Source organism: Herpailurus yagouaroundi, unplaced genomic scaffold, assembly GCF_014898765.1.
Source record: "Herpailurus yagouaroundi ecotype Mexico unplaced genomic scaffold, PumYag 199, whole genome shotgun sequence".
Taxonomy (NCBI): domain Eukaryota; kingdom Metazoa; phylum Chordata; class Mammalia; order Carnivora; family Felidae; genus Herpailurus; species Herpailurus yagouaroundi.
In genome coordinates this window covers 18654507-18673210 of record NW_024412430.1, presented here as the reverse complement: position 1 = coordinate 18673210, position 18704 = coordinate 18654507, and the positions used below count along the sequence as shown (strand labels likewise).

General features: G+C 49.3%; 1 protein-coding gene across 2 annotated transcripts in view; it reads right to left on the bottom strand.

Annotated features, from left to right (window-relative positions):
* Window positions 1-18704, bottom strand: part of ROR2 (receptor tyrosine kinase like orphan receptor 2) — a 189003-nt gene that overhangs the window by 5292 nt on the left and 165007 nt on the right. Inside the window, exons 5-7 of one of the 2 annotated variants that reach the window (XR_005782882.1) lie at window positions 7401-7528; window positions 3739-4053; window positions 2235-2446 (exon numbers count right to left, since the gene is read on the bottom strand). Coding sequence is in view for 1 of the 2 variants with exons in the window: in XM_040449514.1 (XP_040305448.1) it covers window positions 2201-2446; window positions 3739-4053; window positions 7401-7528 (689 nt within the window). In the remaining variant the exon portion in view is untranslated. Of the gene's footprint in view, window positions 1-2200; window positions 2447-3738; window positions 4054-7400; window positions 7529-18704 lie in introns of both variants that reach the window. The other variant, XM_040449514.1, reaches the window with a different exon arrangement.

Below are 18704 nucleotides of genomic sequence, written 5' to 3'. Positions count from 1 at the left end.
GATGTGGTTCGATCACCATCCAACCCCCTACTGGTAAACAAGCGGCCTGTTTCTTATTTAGCTACTAAAAGTGACACTGCAATCAATATCCTTAGCATTTCTGCCCTCTTGAGTGCAGGTATTTTTGCGACGTGAGGTATTCTTAGAATTGCCAAATCAAACGACGTGTACAGATTTTTAGGTTTTGGTTTATTTTTAACTACAAAAGTAATCACTGCTCGTTGTAAAAACGTCTCACATTTTTTTTTTAATTTTTTTTTTCAACGTTTATTTATTTTTGGGACAGAGAGAGACAGAGCATGAACGGGGGAGGGGCAGAGAGAGAGGGAGACACAGAATCGGAAACAGGCTCCAGGCTCCGAGCCATCAGCCCAGAGCCCGACGCGGGGCTCGAACTCACGGACCGCGAGATCGTGACCTGGCTGAAGTCGGACGCTTAACCGACTGCGCCACCCAGGCGCCCCAAAACGTCTCACATTTTAACATTTCTGCAGGCCGTGGGAAATCACCGCTAAAAGTTTGGTGTGCAGCGTTCCAAAGCTTCACCCAAAAAATGTAGGTGCCTATGTGTGCTCACACACACCCCCCCCCACACAACCCTTTCCTCTATGAAGAAAGAGACAGAGAAGGGGAAAGAGGGAGGGATTGCAGAGAGGGGAGTTGCGGGGAGGAAGAGCAAAGAACTAACACAGCTCTTGCCCTACAACTTCCCTCTTTCCCTCAACAGGACACCATGGACATCCTCCCTTGCAGGAAATTGTTTTAGACCACTGTAGCATCCCACGAAGTAGCTTTACGACACTCTAACTACTGGCATTTTCATTCTGAAAGTTTATTCCTGCAGCGATCCCACATTCTTGAAGGCCAGTGTTAAGGTGTGTGGTGAGAGGTGCCTGAGTGGCTCAGTCAGCCCCGTAGCTGGCTCCTGATTTCAGCTCGAGTCATGATCTCACAGAGATTGAGCCCCTCGTCGAGTTCTGCTTGAGATTCTCCCTCTTCTCCCTCTGCCCCTCCCCTGCTCTCATTCTCTCGAGAGAAAGAAAGAAAGAAAGAAAGAAAGGGAAAGGAAAGGAAACGAAAGGAAAGAAAATGAAAGAAACGAAAAAGAAAGATCTGTGCCGAGCAAAGAGTGGCAAATTTGGAACTGCCCAATTATACTTCCAGAAGGTGAGGGATGCTAGTTTTCACTCCCGGTGACTGCAGGTGGAGACGTGCCCGGCCCGGGGCCAACAGGGGCACAGTGAGCCGGGTTTTGCTTCACTGTTCATCTCTCCTCATCCATGTCTTGTCAGTAACGTTCCACCAACCCACTGCCTCCAGGGTCCAAAATATAAGACTCAGAAGGCTCTTCTCTCGGGGTATCCGGGCGGATGGGAGCCGGCAACACGTACGTAAATGGTTGCAACAGAGAAATAACGTTTGTACTTTGTACCGTCTGCAGCCCTTAGTCACACTCTCTTCCTGTTCATAATGTAACAGAGAAATTGCAGGGAAACTGGTTACAAGACTGAAGTCCTGTTCTTCCCAACTCTGCCGAGCCCACCTACAAAAGCTGGTGCAGCGGGAGGCAAGGGGGGGGGGGGGCCAGGCGGTGTTGCGCCCCTAGCGACAGACGCCAGGAAGCACCCTATCAATACAGCAAAACCTTGGATTGGGAGTAACTTGTTCTGCGAGTGTTCTGCAAGACGAGCAAACATTTCTAATAAATTTGAACTTGATCGATGAGTGAGGTCTGGCGATACGAGTCGCCGGACGTCACATGATCAGCCCCGAGCCAAGGCTTCCTGAAATTCGCTTTGGGTCACAAGCATGCTTCCGGGACGATTTACGCTTGCAAATCAAGGTTTTATCGTACTGGCACACGTTCCGTGACGATGCTCGTGGAGAGACGAGGGGCCTAACCGAGCATCCCAGCACCACACACAGGTGACAGAGGGCCCCCAAAACGTAAACAGCAGTCCACGGAGCGGTGCAATTAGGGGTGACCAGCCCACGCCTCCTCAGACCTGTCTCTGACTTAAAACGTCCTAGAATGACCAGGTATTACTTCCCTAACCGCCAAAGGCTTTACTTAAAACCGACAATCACGGTGGTGATGTGGGGGCGGCGGCAGCCCCACCAGCCTCCTGGCCCCACGTCACCACGAGGTCACACACAACAGTCAACACGTTAAAAAAAAAGAGAGAGAGAGAATACATACTACAAGGGGGTACGTCACACAGTTCCATGCGTACGTTTTTATTCTGCGTGAAGCACCAGGGGCCCTCCATCTGCCCCCCGGGGTTCCGGCAGTATGCGTGGCCCCCTCCGAGCTCGGGGAAGTCCGTGCTGCTCAGGTGGTGGCTGTGCGGGAGCTGCAGGGCCCACGGCTGGCACTGGTGCCCGGACTTGGTGGTGGTGGCGGTCCCCCGGTAATCCGTGCCGGAACCGTTGTAGCACTGATGGTCTGCGAGGGAGGAGGCGTTAGGAGGCCCGAGGGCAACGGGCAGCGGCCCACCCCCGGGGGGGGACAGACAGCACCCTTCTTCAACTACCCCACAAACGGAAGCAACGAAACCACCGCGCCCACGTCTCCCACACTGGAAATTTCCAGACCAAAAGACTGTACGTACATAGCTTCCCAGAAAAGTGCCACTAAAAGTCGTGACTTCATAAAGCCCTGAGCCCACGAGTTAAACTGGGGGTGCATCTGGGGCGCCTGGGTGGCTCAGTCAGTTGAGCGTCCGACTTCGGCTCAGGTCATGATCTCCCGGTTTGTGGGTTCGAGCCCCGCGTCGGGCTCTGTGCTGACAGCTGGGAGCCTGGAGCCTGCTTCGGATTCTGGGTCTCCCTCTCTCTCTGCCCCTCCCCTGCCCACCCTCTCTGTCTCTCTCTGTCAAAACTAACCATTCAAAAATTTGTTTTAAAAATTGGGGGTATATCAGGGACACACAGGTGGGGAAGAAAACCCACCCGGCGTTATACCACGATCCTGAAACCACCTCTGGGACCCACCAGGAGCCTCCGTTCCAGAATGAGGACGTCAACCCCAACCTCATGTTCACTTGCAGCAGAGGCAAAGCAGAAGTGAACGGGGTGGGGTTGGGGGGCGGTAAACCCCCAGGCCCACAGCCTCGGAGACCCTCTTTGCTGCCCAGCGAGGACATCACGTGCATCTCTGCAGCCCAGGAGGAGACCCAGAGAGCTCTCTGAGCCAGACCTGGGGCGTGGGCGTTGAAATACAGAGCTTGCAGGGCACGGGCACTGTTCTAAGCACTTTCTAAGGATGAACTCACTTGATCTGCCTCCCACCTTCGGAGGTTAGTGGTTCTTATCCCGGAGCAAGGGGAAGAAACCGGTATTTAAACTGTCCAAGGTCACACCTGAGGAAGCCCTACAGCCAGGATCGGGGCGTGAGCGGTGAGCCCAGGGACCAGGCTCTGAACTGCCCTTGGTCAGGAGCTCCGCCCGGCTCTGGGACCCCCCCCCCCCCAGCCTCGCCAAAGAAGTGAATCCAGTCCCAAGCCTTGGGGGGGGGGGGGGGAGAAGGTGGTCTCTTCCCTGGGTCCCCGCCCCCTTCAAGGGGCAGCGCACCTGACCTGGTCAGGGCTGAGGCGCTCACTTGGAGATCTCAGGGCAAGTCTGCCTCCCTGGTGCTGTCAGCCTGCGGCGGAAGGACTCCCGGTGACTGCGCCGGGCCGGTGGGGACCCCGGGGCTCTAACAGACACCCCGCCCCGCCCCACGCCCGCCGGACTCACAGCGGCCCAGCCTCTCCGCAGGGATGCCGATGCGCATGCAGTTGGCGGCGTCCGGGCTCTCGGGCAGGGGCAGCGCCTCGCACTTGGGCAGCTGCAGCCGCATGAGGATGAGAGGGTTGGAGCGCGCGATGGTGTATTCCTGGCGGCACAGGTCGCTCTCCAGCACCTCGCACTCGTCCCGGCACAGCTCGCGGGGCTTGGGCGCCCGGGAGCGCGCGTCGCACAGCGGGAACACGAAGTGGCAGAAGGAGGGGATGGCGAACTGCGAGCACTGGTCCGACAGGTGCGTGGACGTGCCGATCATGGTGAAGGCCGCTGCGAGGGCGGGGAGACTGGCGTTAGCCGTGGGGGCCCCCGAACCCCGCCCCACCTGGCGCGCCTGGCCCCTGCTCTAGCCAGGTGTTCCCCGCCTGCCCGCGGCCCTCGGCCCCCTCTCTCCTTCCCCGCACCGGGCCCCTCCCAACCCTCCACGCTGTCCTGCGCACACCCGGAAAGGCGCTCACACGAGCAGGCCCCGGGGCCGCGCGAGAGCCGCCCCGATCGGCACCAGACACAGAAAGGCCCTGGTCCCCACGCCTCACTTAACACAATCCAAAGGGGAACAAGGAAAACAAGGGTCTCATCCAGCTGGATGCTTTTTCCATCATAGGAAGATCCGGATTTCCGATCCAAAAGCCACTTGCTAGGGCCCTCCTGTGACTTGTGTGGGTAGAGCAGTGACTTCTAGAGGCAGAGATTGGAAAAAAGCACAGGGACCCAGGAGGGAGCCACTGTCTTCCGGCATCCCCGCCCTGTGGGCCTGCAGGCCGACGCCGCAGCCTGGGAGGTGAGAGGGCACCCCAGAGAATGAAGGCTGTGCCGGACAGATGGACAGGCGGCCAGCCCTGTGAAATGCACCGCAGGAGGAGGAGTAAGAAGACAGTGGCGGAGGCAGAGGCGCGAGGGAGAGCCAGGAAACAGCTGGAAGGTGCTCAACGTGGGAAAGGCGGGGAGGCTTTGTGACAAAGAGAGCAGAGAGGCAGGTAGAGGCAGGGGGTCCGGAGCCAGGATGGGCTCGTTTGCTGTTTAGAGGTAGCACACAGGACGGAGTGTGCCGGGAATGAACCTGACCCCTGATGTGGGGAGAGGATATGGGGTGGGAGCTGCAGGGTGAGCCCTTACTCGCCCCCCTCGGCCATCGGGGCCCAAAGGAAGGCATCAGCCACATGCCCACTGCCAGGAGGCCCATCCCCTTTGACCTGCGAAGACCTGCTTGTAAATTTGATCCGAGGAAGCTGAAGAAAAAGAGGTCCCTTTGCTGGCACACCTTGCAGAGATGGGGAGAAAATGGGACAGGTTGGGATTCAATCCCTGGGACGCCCCAGCTCTACCCAGGACTTGTGGTGCGGTGCCTAGTGTGACCAGCAGGTGGCGCTGCGGGCACCCGTTATCCCGGGGGGGACCCGCGCGGCACCCGCAGCAGCCCCAGGAATACGTGAGCTGGTGTGGGAGCCCCCTGCCCTGTTATTTACTATAGGTCAGTGGGTCACTCAGTCCCTTTCTGGTCCTGTGTCTTTATCTGCCAAGTGATTTGTTGAGGCCAAACACTGTGGAATGGATGGCTGCACAGAGCCTGTATGAGCACATGGGGTGTATTCATGGTCCTGCCTGGTCCCTTCCGGTCTATATTAAAATTGAGGACCGGGTTTGGGTGCAGGGTCTCTCGGAGACAGCTCAAGGACCAGGTGTGAACCCAGTTCTGTCCCCTCATGGCAGAGCTGGTGACCATCAGGAGGGCGGTCGTGATGTACACCTTGACCGCCAGGCAGAGAAAGACGGTCTAAGAAAGCCAAACCCGGCATTTCTTGTGGGGCGATCAACCAATAGGGTGTCACAGCTGACCCTGTAAGGGGATCTCCTCTTCCCTCTCTCCCTCAGAACATATCACATGAGGGCTGACTTCCGATCACCCAGAAGATTCAACAACTCATGTCCTCACCTTCCCCCGCTCCCCACATCACTCTGAAGACTCCTTGGAAGCTTCCAGAGTCCTGGGACAAGCACGCTCTCCGAACAGAACATCCCCACAGCCAGTCTCTAAACCCCAAGCCGGTCCGTCTAGAGCAACTTCCACTTCAATCCACAAATCTGGAGATCCTCATTTGGCCCTTTGCCCCAACGACGGCTGTAAAATCAGTCTGCTTAGGTATGTGAGTTGTTTAACGCTTCAGACAATTCCTAAAGAAATCACTGAGGGGCAGTCTTGTGCCTGGAATCAGGGCTTGCCAATTAGTGGGATGTAAAATTCTAGAGTCTGTGGCTAGCATTCTAAAAGAGGGTTAGAACGCCCGAGAGGACGTCAGCATGCAGGGTTCACGATAAGGCGGTAACCCGCTCTTCTCCCTTAATGAAATAAAACCGAAGAGAAAAACCACCGCTTTTGATAAGGGTGCATTTTGCTTCCTGCAACCCGTTTCCCGTCTGTGAGATACATGCACGCATACACCAAGTCCTAATGTAAAGAACACAGCTCGCTGTCTGTGGTCCCCGAAAAGGTTTGAGAAGTTCTGCTGCCAATGGCATGAAAAGCTTTTCCAAGGAGAGATACCAATGTTTTCAAAACGTTCTCCTGCTGGGCCCCCCACTGCCCTTTCCACTTCTCCCTGGACACCTGGCCCTGTCCTCAGAGGGCTCAGTCACCATGGGCCAGGCAGGTCTATGCGTGACCATGATGACCTCAGCCCCTCCAGGCTGGGGTGAAAGGCAAGGCCACGGCGCACCCGAATTTAGAAGGGCGTGTCAATGACACCCCCAGGAGCATACACCTAGGACCCTTGCTCTTGCCCCTTACCAGGGCACAGCTTTCTTTGCCAGGCCCTCTGCCAACCCCACCACGTCTCCCGGGGAGCCCGGCCTCAGAGGCTGGCCGGTGGCTCCAGCGTGTGCCTGGGGGGAGAGCAGAGACAGGAGGAACAGGGCTTTGCGGGGCTTTGGTCTAATTCATTTTCTTACTTCTCAGAGGATTTCCCCCAAGATGACCTTCACATCAACATGTAAAGGTCAGTGCGTTGAGGGCTAACCGCCCACCAGAAATGCTAACTCCCAAAGAGACAGAGAGCCGGCCGCTTCATGCCAAATGATCGGCTACGCTGTTCGTGCTGCGAAGAGGCACCTGAAAACCCGAAGGCTGATTCGGTCTGATGGTGCAGCACCACCGCCACCACCACACACCACCGCCAACCTGCAAACCTCTCTCCCGAACAGCGCAGTTGTGGCCCTAGTAACCAAGCACAAGTCCGAGACGGTGCAAAAGTCAGGAAAGGCGGAACAAAGAAGTCAAGTGATGGAACGCCGTGGGCACCGGCCCGCCTGCAGTGTGGCCAGCCCGGGGACAGGAGGCCCTGACGACGCAGTGAGGACAGAACAAGGCAAGACTTGGGACCCATCTGGTTGGCCCGATTCGACGAATCAGACGTATATTCTAAGCAATCTGCCCTTGGTACTGTGAGCACACCAATGGGGACATTCTGGATCAAACCACAATGGCGACTCCAAATGCTTCTAATAAAGGTCTCCGCCTTTCCATCGCCAAGAACACAGAACAGGGACTGACTGTCCGAGCGAGTAACTGGCAAACACAAGCAGGTGCTCACTGTCTCACCGCAAAGATGTCGGGCTCCTACCTGTGATTCGATTTTCAATCTCTCCCTGCATCTGGAGGGAGTCCACATAAATGGTCCGGTTCCCGATGAAGCGCGCACAGGCGATCCCCCGGTAAGGCTGGCAGAATCCGTCCTCGTGGTAGTCGTCTCTGAGAAAGACACAGTCTGTGACCACACCAGAAGATCTCGGGTATCCTTCAAGATGGTTTTTTTTTCCCTTGAAAATCCATACCTTGTGATCTAGCCATCTCGTTCCCCAGTATTTACCCAAATGGACTGAAAAGGACCACACGAAAATCTGCCCACAAATGTTGATTGCAGTTGTATTTATAACTGCCAAAAACTCAGAAGTAACTGAGCTGTCCTTCAGTAGGTGAATGGACAAATAAATTGTGGTCCATCCAGACAGAGGAATGTTATTCAGTGCCAGAAACAAAGTGCTGAAAATGTATTTTCTCTCCCCTGTGATGTTTTCAAAGTGTATTTATTTTGAAAGAGAGAATGTGAGAGGGAGAGGGGCAGAGAGAGAGGGAGAATCCCAAGCAGACTCCATGCTGTCAGCACAGAGCCCGACTCGGGGCTCGAACCCACGAACCCTGAGATCATGACCCGAGCTGAAATGAAGAGTCGATGCTCAACAGACTGAGCCACACAGGTGCCCCTCCCTTAGGATTTTCTTGGTAACATTTTCTTTTCTGTAGCTTACTTTATGGTAAGAGTTCAGTATACAATACATACGACATACAAACTGTGTGGTCATTGACCATTTACGTTATCAGTAAGGCTTCCAGTCAACAGCGGGCTATTAGTAGTCAGGTTCTGGTGGGGGGGTCAGAAGTTATACACTGACTTTCAACCATGCGGGGGGTCAGTGTCCCCATCTCCGTGTTGTTCGAGAGTCAACTGAACATCTGTCCAAGTTTGCAGAATGTCCATCACCAGGAGTGAATGCTAACGAATACTACGGACTTGAGTCGATCATCATGTATTGAAACTGGCCCATCGATCGTAACAAATGCACCACATTAACGCAAGATGCAACTAACGGGGAGACCGTGGATGTGTGGGTGCTGCAGGTGGCACAGACCACACGTAGGAACATGGGGGACAGGCAGGGGTGCTGGGCAAAGGCACGGCCCTCCCGCTGGGTCCCCCAGTCTGACTCCTGCCCCGGGGCCCAAGGGGAACAGCCTGCACATGCCCACCACGCGCACGCCCCCACCCCCTGCCACCGCTGGAGTCTGTGTCACATTCTTTCCTGCGGAACCTGTCAGTCCTGCCTTCAGCCCACGGGATCAGGCATTCTGAGGACCCAGACGCTTTTCAAGGGGCCCTGAGGATGCTCCCAGGAGACAGTGGAAGCTCCCACAGCAGATACATGAGGACTGCCCACCTGCTGGGGAGCAAAGGACAGGGGCCTGGGGCTCCCAGGGCAAGCTTCTAGCAAACGCCTTAGGCCTGTAATTACGTCAGTTTCCCGGCAAATCTGTAACCTGCCCCTAAGCCTCGTCATCTCACCCTACGCTGATGCAGACCACCGCCCATTGAAATTCTGTGTTGTCCAACTCTGCCAAAAGGACTTAAAAAGCCCTATCTTAGCTCCCTCCCAGATGTAAACTCTGGACGCTCCTAACAGTGGAGACAAAGGACCCGGCGGTACACCCTCTCTTCAGCCGCCTCTGGCTCTCTCCCCCCCTCGGCACCTGCAGAAGCTCTTTTTCTCTCAAAGAAAGGAAGCTGGAGGCATAAATAATCTAAACAAAGAGACTGTGATGCCAACCACAGCGGGATGCCCTTTCTCGTAAGCTCGCTCAGCCATCATTTCTTCGGGTCAAGGATTCCTCAAATATAGTTTAAATGGCCCAGCACGCGTGCTGGCCATACACACCAGCACACACGCCCCACCCCCAGCCCCGTGAGCCGAGTGAAGTGCTGATGAAATTAAAGCCAATGCCCACGCTCACCAAACGCACCGAAGGGCAGGTCAACTCTGCCCCGGGATGTGCGCTACGAGTCGCCGCAGCTCGGTTCGGGGCGCTCGCCCACTGTGCCGGGAAAATCGTTCAGAGGCGTGTGCTCTGTTTACCGTCACCTACTCCCAGGGTAGGGGACTTGATGCAGCCGGTCCCCGGGGGCGACCCGACAAAGCGAGCACTTTCTTTCCTCCGCTTCAAGAGTCAAGGCATAGAGAGCGTGGTCCTCTGCCGTGGGCTTCCTCCTGGCCCCTGTCAGGTGCCCCCAGAATGAGAGAAGGAGCAGCGGGAGGGCAAGATACGCTGAGAAGGGGCTCGAGGCCACTGTGTCCCGTCCACTGCTAACTCAGCTCAGGGGGCGTCTAACCTGAGCTGCAGAGAATGTCCGAAAACACAAACAGAAGTGGTTGGAAGATGACATGCTTCGGGTTTCTGAATTATGGTACAACAAGCAGGAATTACTTTCTAGTTTCAAGCACAGTTATATCTTATCTTTACGGAGCAGAGTTGGGGACCTCTGAAGAGTGACAGAGCTGGAAAAGTGTGTACAACTGGCCACTCAAAGACCAAAGAGAAGCACCGAGACAGACGCCGTCATCTGTAAAATCCCTTAAACCACGCAAGTGAAACAGACCCGAGTACCAAATCGCAGAACCTCAATGTTACGGAAATGCAATTTTGGGGGATCTCCTACATTCCTAATGTCCCAGGCACTAATCTAAGGCCTAATGACACAGATGGAGAAGAGACTTACACACCAACAGATTCATGGTCAAGGAAGGGAGACATGAGTAACTACAATATTGGATTAAAAAAACAAAAAGCAAGGGAAGGATTCATGGTCAAGGAAGGGAGACATGAGTAACTACAATATTGGATTAAAAAAACAAAAAGCAAGGGAAGGAGTAGGCGATTGAGAAGAAACAGAGGAAGGACAGAAAGCGTTTTCCGCAAAAGGCAGAGAAGATGATGGGCTGATGGCAGGTGCCTTCCCCTCAATGGTACACACGTAAAAGTCAGTCTGAAGAAAAACATGGAAAAATTCCTGGATATAAGAAATGAATGACCTTTGTCTTCCCCCTCCACCCCAGTAAGCTGCATGCCCAGCGTGGAGCCTGCTGCAGGGCTTGAACTCACAGCCCTGAAATCAAGACCTGAACTGAGATCGAGAGTTGGATGCTTAACTGATTGAGTCACCCAGGCACCCTCAATTAATGACCTTTAAAGGGAAGTAGGCTCCCTTGAAATTGAAAGATAATCAGTGTCAAAATTCCAATGTAGTTACACATTATGTAGGAAGGTAACGTCCCCCCCCCCAAACAGTTTTTTGCTAAAACTGTGGTAACACCGTTTTCCTAATTGCTGTTCTTATTATGAAAGGGTCAGCCTGCATTAAATGGGCTGTTTGATGGACTGAAGCAGAGGAGGCTATCTCTCCGGCATAGTGGAACGGGGGGAGAGCAGGAAAGAGCAAAAGCACAAAGAATAAATGGAGATAAGTCGCTTTAACAAAGCCTGAAACTCCCTAAGTTTCAGGTGACCCGGCAGCAACCTAATAGTCTGCCGTAACAAAACACTCTTCAGAGGAACGTAACAAAATCTAGAGTACAAACTACAATGTCTGGTATACAAAGAAAAATTACCAAACACGTGGAGAAACAGGAAAGCTTATAACCCAGGGTCAAGAGAAACAAACCCAAGGACGATCCAGATGTTAGACTTGGCAGACCAGGGCTTTAAGGAGCTCTAAGTGCGGTAAACAGTGCATGGAACAAAGTGTAATGAAGATACAGGTAGTTTCAGAAGACACGGACACTTGGGGCGCCTGGGTGGCTCAGTCGGTTGAGCGCCCGACTGCGGCTCAGGTCATGATCTCACAGCTCGTGAGTTCGAGCCCCATATCGGGCTCAGTGCTGACAGTTCAGAGCCTGCTTGGGGATTCTCTCTCTCTCTCTCTCTCTCCCTCCCTCTCTGCCCTTACCCACACTCTTTCTCTCAGAATAAATAAAGAAACTTAAAAAAAATTCCAACCTGAAACAGAGACAGACCAAAAGATTTACAAACAATAACCAGAGCCTCAGTGAGCTGTGGGCAAATACAATGGGTCTAACTGATGCGCCATCAAGCCCCAGGAGAAGACAGATGCAAGGGGTCAGGAAAAAGGTTTGAAGAAATAATCCCCAACATTTTTCCAGAGTTGATTAAAAAAACAGTAACAGACTAAGCAATGTCAGGGAAGAGTGAGCGGGATAACACCGAGAAAATCACACCTGCTCACATCACAGTCAACCTGCGCAAAACCTAAGATAAATAGAGGCAGAGCAACACGACAAATAATGGCTGGCCCCTCATCAGAAACAACACAAAAGAGGAAGACAGCTTCCACGCACCAGCACAGAAAATAAATCGTGAACCTGCAATTCCACACTCAGCAGAAACATCTTTCAAACAGAAGGGTCTGTTAACCAAAAAGATGTAAATATGAATACATCTAATTTCAGAGCTTCAAAATATATGAGCAAGGGATGCCTGGGGGGCTCAGTCGGTCAAGCGTCTGACTCTTGATTTCGGCTCAGGTCATGATCTCACGGTTCATAAGATCGAGTCCCACGTGGGGCCCTTTGCTAACACTGTGGAGCCTGCTGGGGATTCTCTCTCTCTGCACCTCCCCCAATCACGCTTTTTCTTTCTCTCTCTCTCTCTCTGTCTCCCACTCGCTCTCGCTCTCAAAATAAACATCTAAAACAACACAACAAAACATAAACAAGAATTGACAGGACTAGAGAACAGAACAGAAAAATGCACAATTATAGTTGAAATGTTAACACCTGTCTGTCAGTAGTTAATCAAAATAGACAAAAAAATCAGTGAAGGAACAACGGTGGAAACGCTGGCCACCCCCTTTGACCTAATGGACATTTGGAGAACGATATACTCAATGAGACAGCATGGGTGCTTCGGTGCGCACGACACATTCACGCAGACCGACCATATTCTTGCCGTAAAATCAATCACAATAAAGTTAATAGAACTGGAGCCACAAATCTCAGATCACGTTGAGTTAAATTAGAAATCAGTAACAAGAAGCTATTTAGAAACTCTGCAAATATTTTAAAATTGAAGAGCCCATTTCTAAATAATCTTTGGGCTCAAAAAATAAAATACAAGAAAAATTAAATGGTATTTTATTTTATTTTTAAAGTTTATTTATTTATTTATTTATTTAGAGAGAGAACGAGAGGGGGAGGGGCAGAGAGAGAGAGAGACAGAATCCCATCCAGGCTCTGTGCAGATGCAGGGCTCGATCTCATGGTTCATGAAACCTTGACCTGAGCCAACATCAAGAGTTGGGATGCTTAATGACTGAGCCACCCATGAACCCAGGAAAATTAAATGGGATTTTAAATGAAATATGAAAATATAAAATATGAAAAATGAAAACAGGCTACTAAAAATTGTGAAATGCAGCTAAAACAATAATTAAAGAGAAATTTATAGCTTTAAATGCTTAGACAAGCTTTTGTATCTTAACAAGTTGGAAAAAGAATACCAAGTTAAGCCTGAAGTAACTAGAAAATACTAACGATGAGAGCAGAAATTCATAAAATAGAAAAGAAACAATAGGAAAATCAATAAAGCCAAAAGTTGGTTCTCCAAACAAAGTAACAGAATTGCTTATACCTAGAAAAATTGATCAAGAAAAAGAGAAAAACACACATTACCGATATCATGATTGCAAAAGGGGGCATCACTAAAGACTCTACAGATGTTAAAAGATAATAAGAAATATTATGAACAAATATGTGAACACAGATCCAAAAACTTAGAAAAATATGGCAAACTCCTTGAAAAACACAATACACTAAAATTAATGGAAATGGAAACAAAAACTCAGAATAGACCCAAATGTCTTAAGGAAATTTGAAATTATAATTGAAAAACCTCCCCACGATTAAAACCCCAGCCCCAAACAATAGAAACTGGGGACTTCTGTTAAACATTTAAGAGAGAAACAGCAATTTTACACAAACTCGTACAGAACATAAAGGAGGAAGATACTTCCTAATTTACTTTACAAGGTAAAATGATACTAATGCCTGACAAGGATGCCCAAGGACATTATAGACCAAAATGCCCTTGACCAAATGGGCACCATGCTTCACAATACCAAAGCAAATTGGACCCAGCCAAGTTTTTTATTTTTTATATTTTACTTATTTTCTTTTTGATAACAGAGACTTGGGTAATGAACGAACTCCGCTAACCAAGAATACAAGGTTATTTCAACACTTAAAAACCAGTCACCAAAAGCACACAGACAAAGAGGGAAACCATGTAATAATCTCGGTTGATAGGGAAAGGGCAGTTGACAAAGTCAACCCTCATTCATTACCCAAAGTCTCAACAGTCGCTTTCTTAATTTAATAAAAAGGGCATCTATCGGAAGCCTACAGTGAATATGCTACTTAATGGTGAAATACAGAACACTTTCCCCACAGACATCAAAAAAGACAAACCTGTCTGTTCTTACCAATTCTATCCAAATTGCTGTGGAAATCTTAACCATTATGAACAGGAGATAATCAATCCATCCATCCACTGATAAACAGACACGTAAATGGTATTTGGATAAATGACTTACAGATTAGAAAGAAATAAAACTTCTTTCACTCACAGCTGATATCGTAATTTACATAGGAGATGCTAAGTAATATGTATACATATATATATATTTTTTAAATTTTTATAACGTTTATTCATTTTTGAGAGAGAGAGAGAGAGAGAGAGAGAGAGCGCGCACAAGCGGGGAAGGGGCAGAGAGAGAGAGGGAGACACAGAATCCGAAGCAGGCTCCAGGCTCTGAGCTGTCAGCACAGAGCCCGATGCGGGGCTCGAACCCATGAATTGAGAGATCATGACCTGAGCCGAAGTGAGACGCCCAACCGACTGAGCCACCCAGGTGCCCCTGTGAGGAATATATTTTTAAACTACTAAAAACAGGGGCGCCTCGGTGGCTCAGTGGGTTAAGCACCCGACTTTGGCTCAGGTCACGATCTCACAGTTCGTGGGTTTGAGCCCCGCATCGGGCTCTGTGCTGACAGCTCAGAGCCTGGAGCCTGCTTCAGATTCTGTGTCTCCCTCTCTCTCTCTACCTCTCCGCCACCCGTACTCTATCTCTCAAAGGTAAGTAAACATTAAAAAAAATTTTAAACTACTAAAACTAGTACAGATTTAGTAAAACCATAGGACTAAGTCAATACAATCGTTTTCCTATACTTAACAATTAGCAAATGAAAGTTTTTTAAAATGTCATTTACAATCATGTTAAAAGCACACAAGAGAGTAGTCAGATTCATAGAGACAGAAAGTAGAATTGTGGTTGCTAAGAATTAGGGGGAAGGGAGAATGGGGTGTCATTGTTTAATGGATACAGAGTTTCAGTTTGGAAAGGTGAAAAAGTTCTGAAAATGGATGGTGAGGACAGCCAGCCACATAAGAGTGTGAATGTACTTAACACCATTGGATCATACACTTCAAAATGGTGAGATACTTAGGAGAAAACCCAGTAAGATACATACAAGACCTCCATACTTAAAACTTCAAAACACTGTAGAGAGAAAGAAAAGGGACAGAAATAGAAACATCTACCATATTCACAGGGTGGACCATTCAATGGCTTTAAGGAGTCCAGTCTCCCAACGTGCAATCCCACCCATCGAATTCCTAGCAGGATTTTCTTCCAAATTAGTTTCACTTATGCAGTGAAAAATAACTCTATCATGAGAAATTTTTTGAAAAAAAGAAAAGAACCAAGTGGGCACAATTAACAGCACCAGTAAGGGGCAGACTGACATCATGTACCTCCGGATACAAGACCCTGAAAAGGAAACATCACTTGATCCGCTTTTCAGTAAAAAAATGCATGGCCAGAATCTAACATCATAGTCATAACATCATAAACATCAGCCAAATCCCAATCCAGGGACGTTCTGTACAATAACCGCCTTGCACGTGTCAAACATTTCGATGTTGTGAAAGGCTGAGGAACTGTTCCTCACTAAAGCAATATGGAAGGCATTCTGTCCCAGGGAGGGGGTCTCCACAGAATCACTGAGGCCATGAAGGCAACTGGAGAGTGATGGCAATCTGACATACACCCTGAATTTGAAGCTGCTGTTCTGTAAGGAAATACGGTTGATCTTAGGGAATACGCACAGAAGTATTAAGGGGAAAAGGGTGTGATGAATGCAACCACTTCTCAACTGGCCCAGGAAAAGTAACACTTACAAACATGCACGGGCAAGTGATAAATCAAATGAGAAGGGATAAGCCTGGGGAAAGAGATCTGGGACCACGTATTACTCTTCGTGGAACTTTTCTGTACATTTGAAGTAATTTCAAAATGAAAAGTTAAAAAAAAAAAATCCCAGCACATACTTTTGTAGAAACTGATGAACTAGTTCTAGAATTTACTTGCAAATTGCAAAGATACTAGAATGGCCACAACAATCACGAAAGAGAGGAAGAATGAGGGCGCATTTACACCATCTGATTGTATGATTTACCGCATTGTAACTGTCGAGACAATGTCACGTTGGGATATAAGGACAGGGCAATAGGACGCGATACAGAATCTCAAAATAGACGCTCACCTGTGGTCAACTGATTTTCAATAAAGGCACTAAGGCATTTGAGGAGGACCATACAATCGTTTAAAAAACAATACTGGAAGAACTGGATATCGGTACGGAAAAAATAAACCTGAACCCATAACTCTTACTGTACACAAAAACTGCTTTTGAGATAGATCCCAGACCTAACCATAAAAGCTAAAACTATTGCATTTATAGAAGAAAACACCGGAGAATGTCTTTATAGTATTGAGACAAGGAAAGGCAAAGATTTCTCAGATATGACACATAAAAGAAAAAAAAAAAATGACAGACTTACCAGAATTAAATCTTCCTGTTCATCAAAAGACAGCACTACAAAAATAAAAAAGCAAACCACAGACTGGGAGAAGACATTTTACGTATTTGACAAAGGAATCATATACAGAATATATAAAGAACTCCTATACCTAAATAGGAAGATACCACAGTAAAACTGGACAAAAGCCTAACAGACACTTCACAAAAGTGTGGCCTGAAAAGACGGCCCACTTTTGGTGATGGGAAAATGTAAATGAAACCACCGTGAATCATCACAACACAAGATGATGAATGGCTAAAATCGTACGAGGCCACACTTTGGCGTGGATGTGGAATAATTGGAACGTTCACACACTGCTGGTGGCAGTGTGAAAATGGAAAGACCACTCTGGGGAAGAGTCTGGAGATTCCTTATGACTTAGGTACACATTATCATCTGACCCAGTAATCGCACGGCCAGGATGCATTCTAGAGAGATGAAAACATGCTCACAAAAATACTCGAACACGAACGTTCATAGCAGCCTTAACTGTAACTGCCCCGAAGTGGAACCCAAACTTCCATCAACAGGTGAATAAACGTATTGTAGTATCTTCATAAAACAGAATACTTATCACCAATAAACAGGAATAAACCACAGGAACAATCATTCGGATATTACATTCCATGAAAGAAGCCAGACCCAAGGGTCTCCCCAGAGGATGTAAGCACCCCATGGCAGGAATTTTTAGTGTTTGTCTGTTTCCTTCATTGTCGTATCCCCAACACCCTGAGTAAGGCCTGGCACATCCTGGGCCCTCAATATAAATCTGTTAAAAGAATGAATGATTTCCTTAAAAATGAAACACTGTGTTTTATATTTCTGAATCCAAGACGAAATGCTCCTAGCCTCCAATTATACTGACGTCGTATTAGATGTGGCAAAAGCGTCCACGTGATCCAAACGAACACGCCCGACACCCAAATTCATGTCATACAAACTCAAGTCTGCAGCACCTCTTAGAAATACTCACTACTGCCATGGCCCTCTCTAAGGCCAGGATCACACGCGGCGTCCAGAGGCGGAGAAACGGCGGCTCCGGCGTTAACCGGTTTACCGAGAAGTTAAGTGTAATTCTCCTCTACTGTGTTCACGGGGCTGGCCCCTCCCGGGCAAACCTTGGAAGGTTGGTATTTCCTTGGAGGACTTTGGAGGTCGGTGTGTAAAAAGCATTCATCCACGCATCATAGGGCATACCAGCTAATGCATGCGCTTAAGTGAAAACAAAAGGCTAAGTGGGAGCATTAAATGTGTTACTACACGTCCAGTGCTAATACTCTCGTTGCCGCTAAAGCGCAAACGTCTTCGCCTGTGTCGCCTGCCTGGTCTGAATGAAGGAGAGTGTGCGTGTTCTCTAACTACTTTACCCACGATGATCTCTTCAGTCACTTGTTACCCACATCGTCCACTCTTAAAATGAACTACCTTTCTATCTTTTATTCAAGTTTCGCTCTGTGGGATTCTGGGAGTTACGTTTTCCAAGAAATGGAACCTGTCGTTAATGAGAAGTCACGGAGAAAAAAAAAAAAAAAAACAAATCAGGCTGGCTTCTCTCCTCCCAACAACTCAGTTTGATTAGGTCGGTGGTTTAATGGCTTTAACATCAAATGCTCTGCGTCAGCCTTCTGCCTGAGCTAGTTTCCTTACCAACGGTTAAGGCAGCTTGGTTTCTCCTGAAGTCATTTTTAATCACTGGCTTGGCAGTCTCAGGTTTTGTGTTTTTTTTCATAGTGCTATTTTCCCGTAATTAGGATAAAGTTTGAACTCGGTTATGACAGTTCCCTAAAAATACCAGTGGAAGCAGTTGGAGGGAGCAGACAGCCGAGTTCTGTTTAGACACGCCAACCGTGGGGTGCCTCTGAGTCACCCGCCTGGAGATGCCCATGGCTGAGGTTGGGGGCCTGGGAGTGGGGATTCCAGGGCCACGAGCATTTGGGTGGTGAGTAGCCGAAGCCTCAGAGTCACCTGCGGTTTGCGAAGTAAGAAAATAAAGGGGCTCAGGACGCAGCCCCAAGGAAGACGGTTTCCCAGGGGCCAATAACGAACGTAAATTCTATTTGTCCAGAACAACAACACATCTTCCGTTAAGCAGTGTTTGTTGAAGCCCATTATGCGTGCACACACTTTGTGGCCCATGAACTCGGCCCGGGACAGCAACGCAGGAAACACGGACGCTCTCAAGTGCAGGTTTCGGGGGCCACCCGGCCACCGTGCAGCCATGCCACTGGGCTACCCCGTGGTGTGCGTACGGGTCTGTAGTCATGAACACGAGCCACTTTTTAAGAGAGCAGATAAAAATGAAACCCACATATGAAACGTGAGACACGCAAGTGTTGCATTAATCCCCTCACGTTCCCCAGGCTGCTACCTGAGTAAGCTA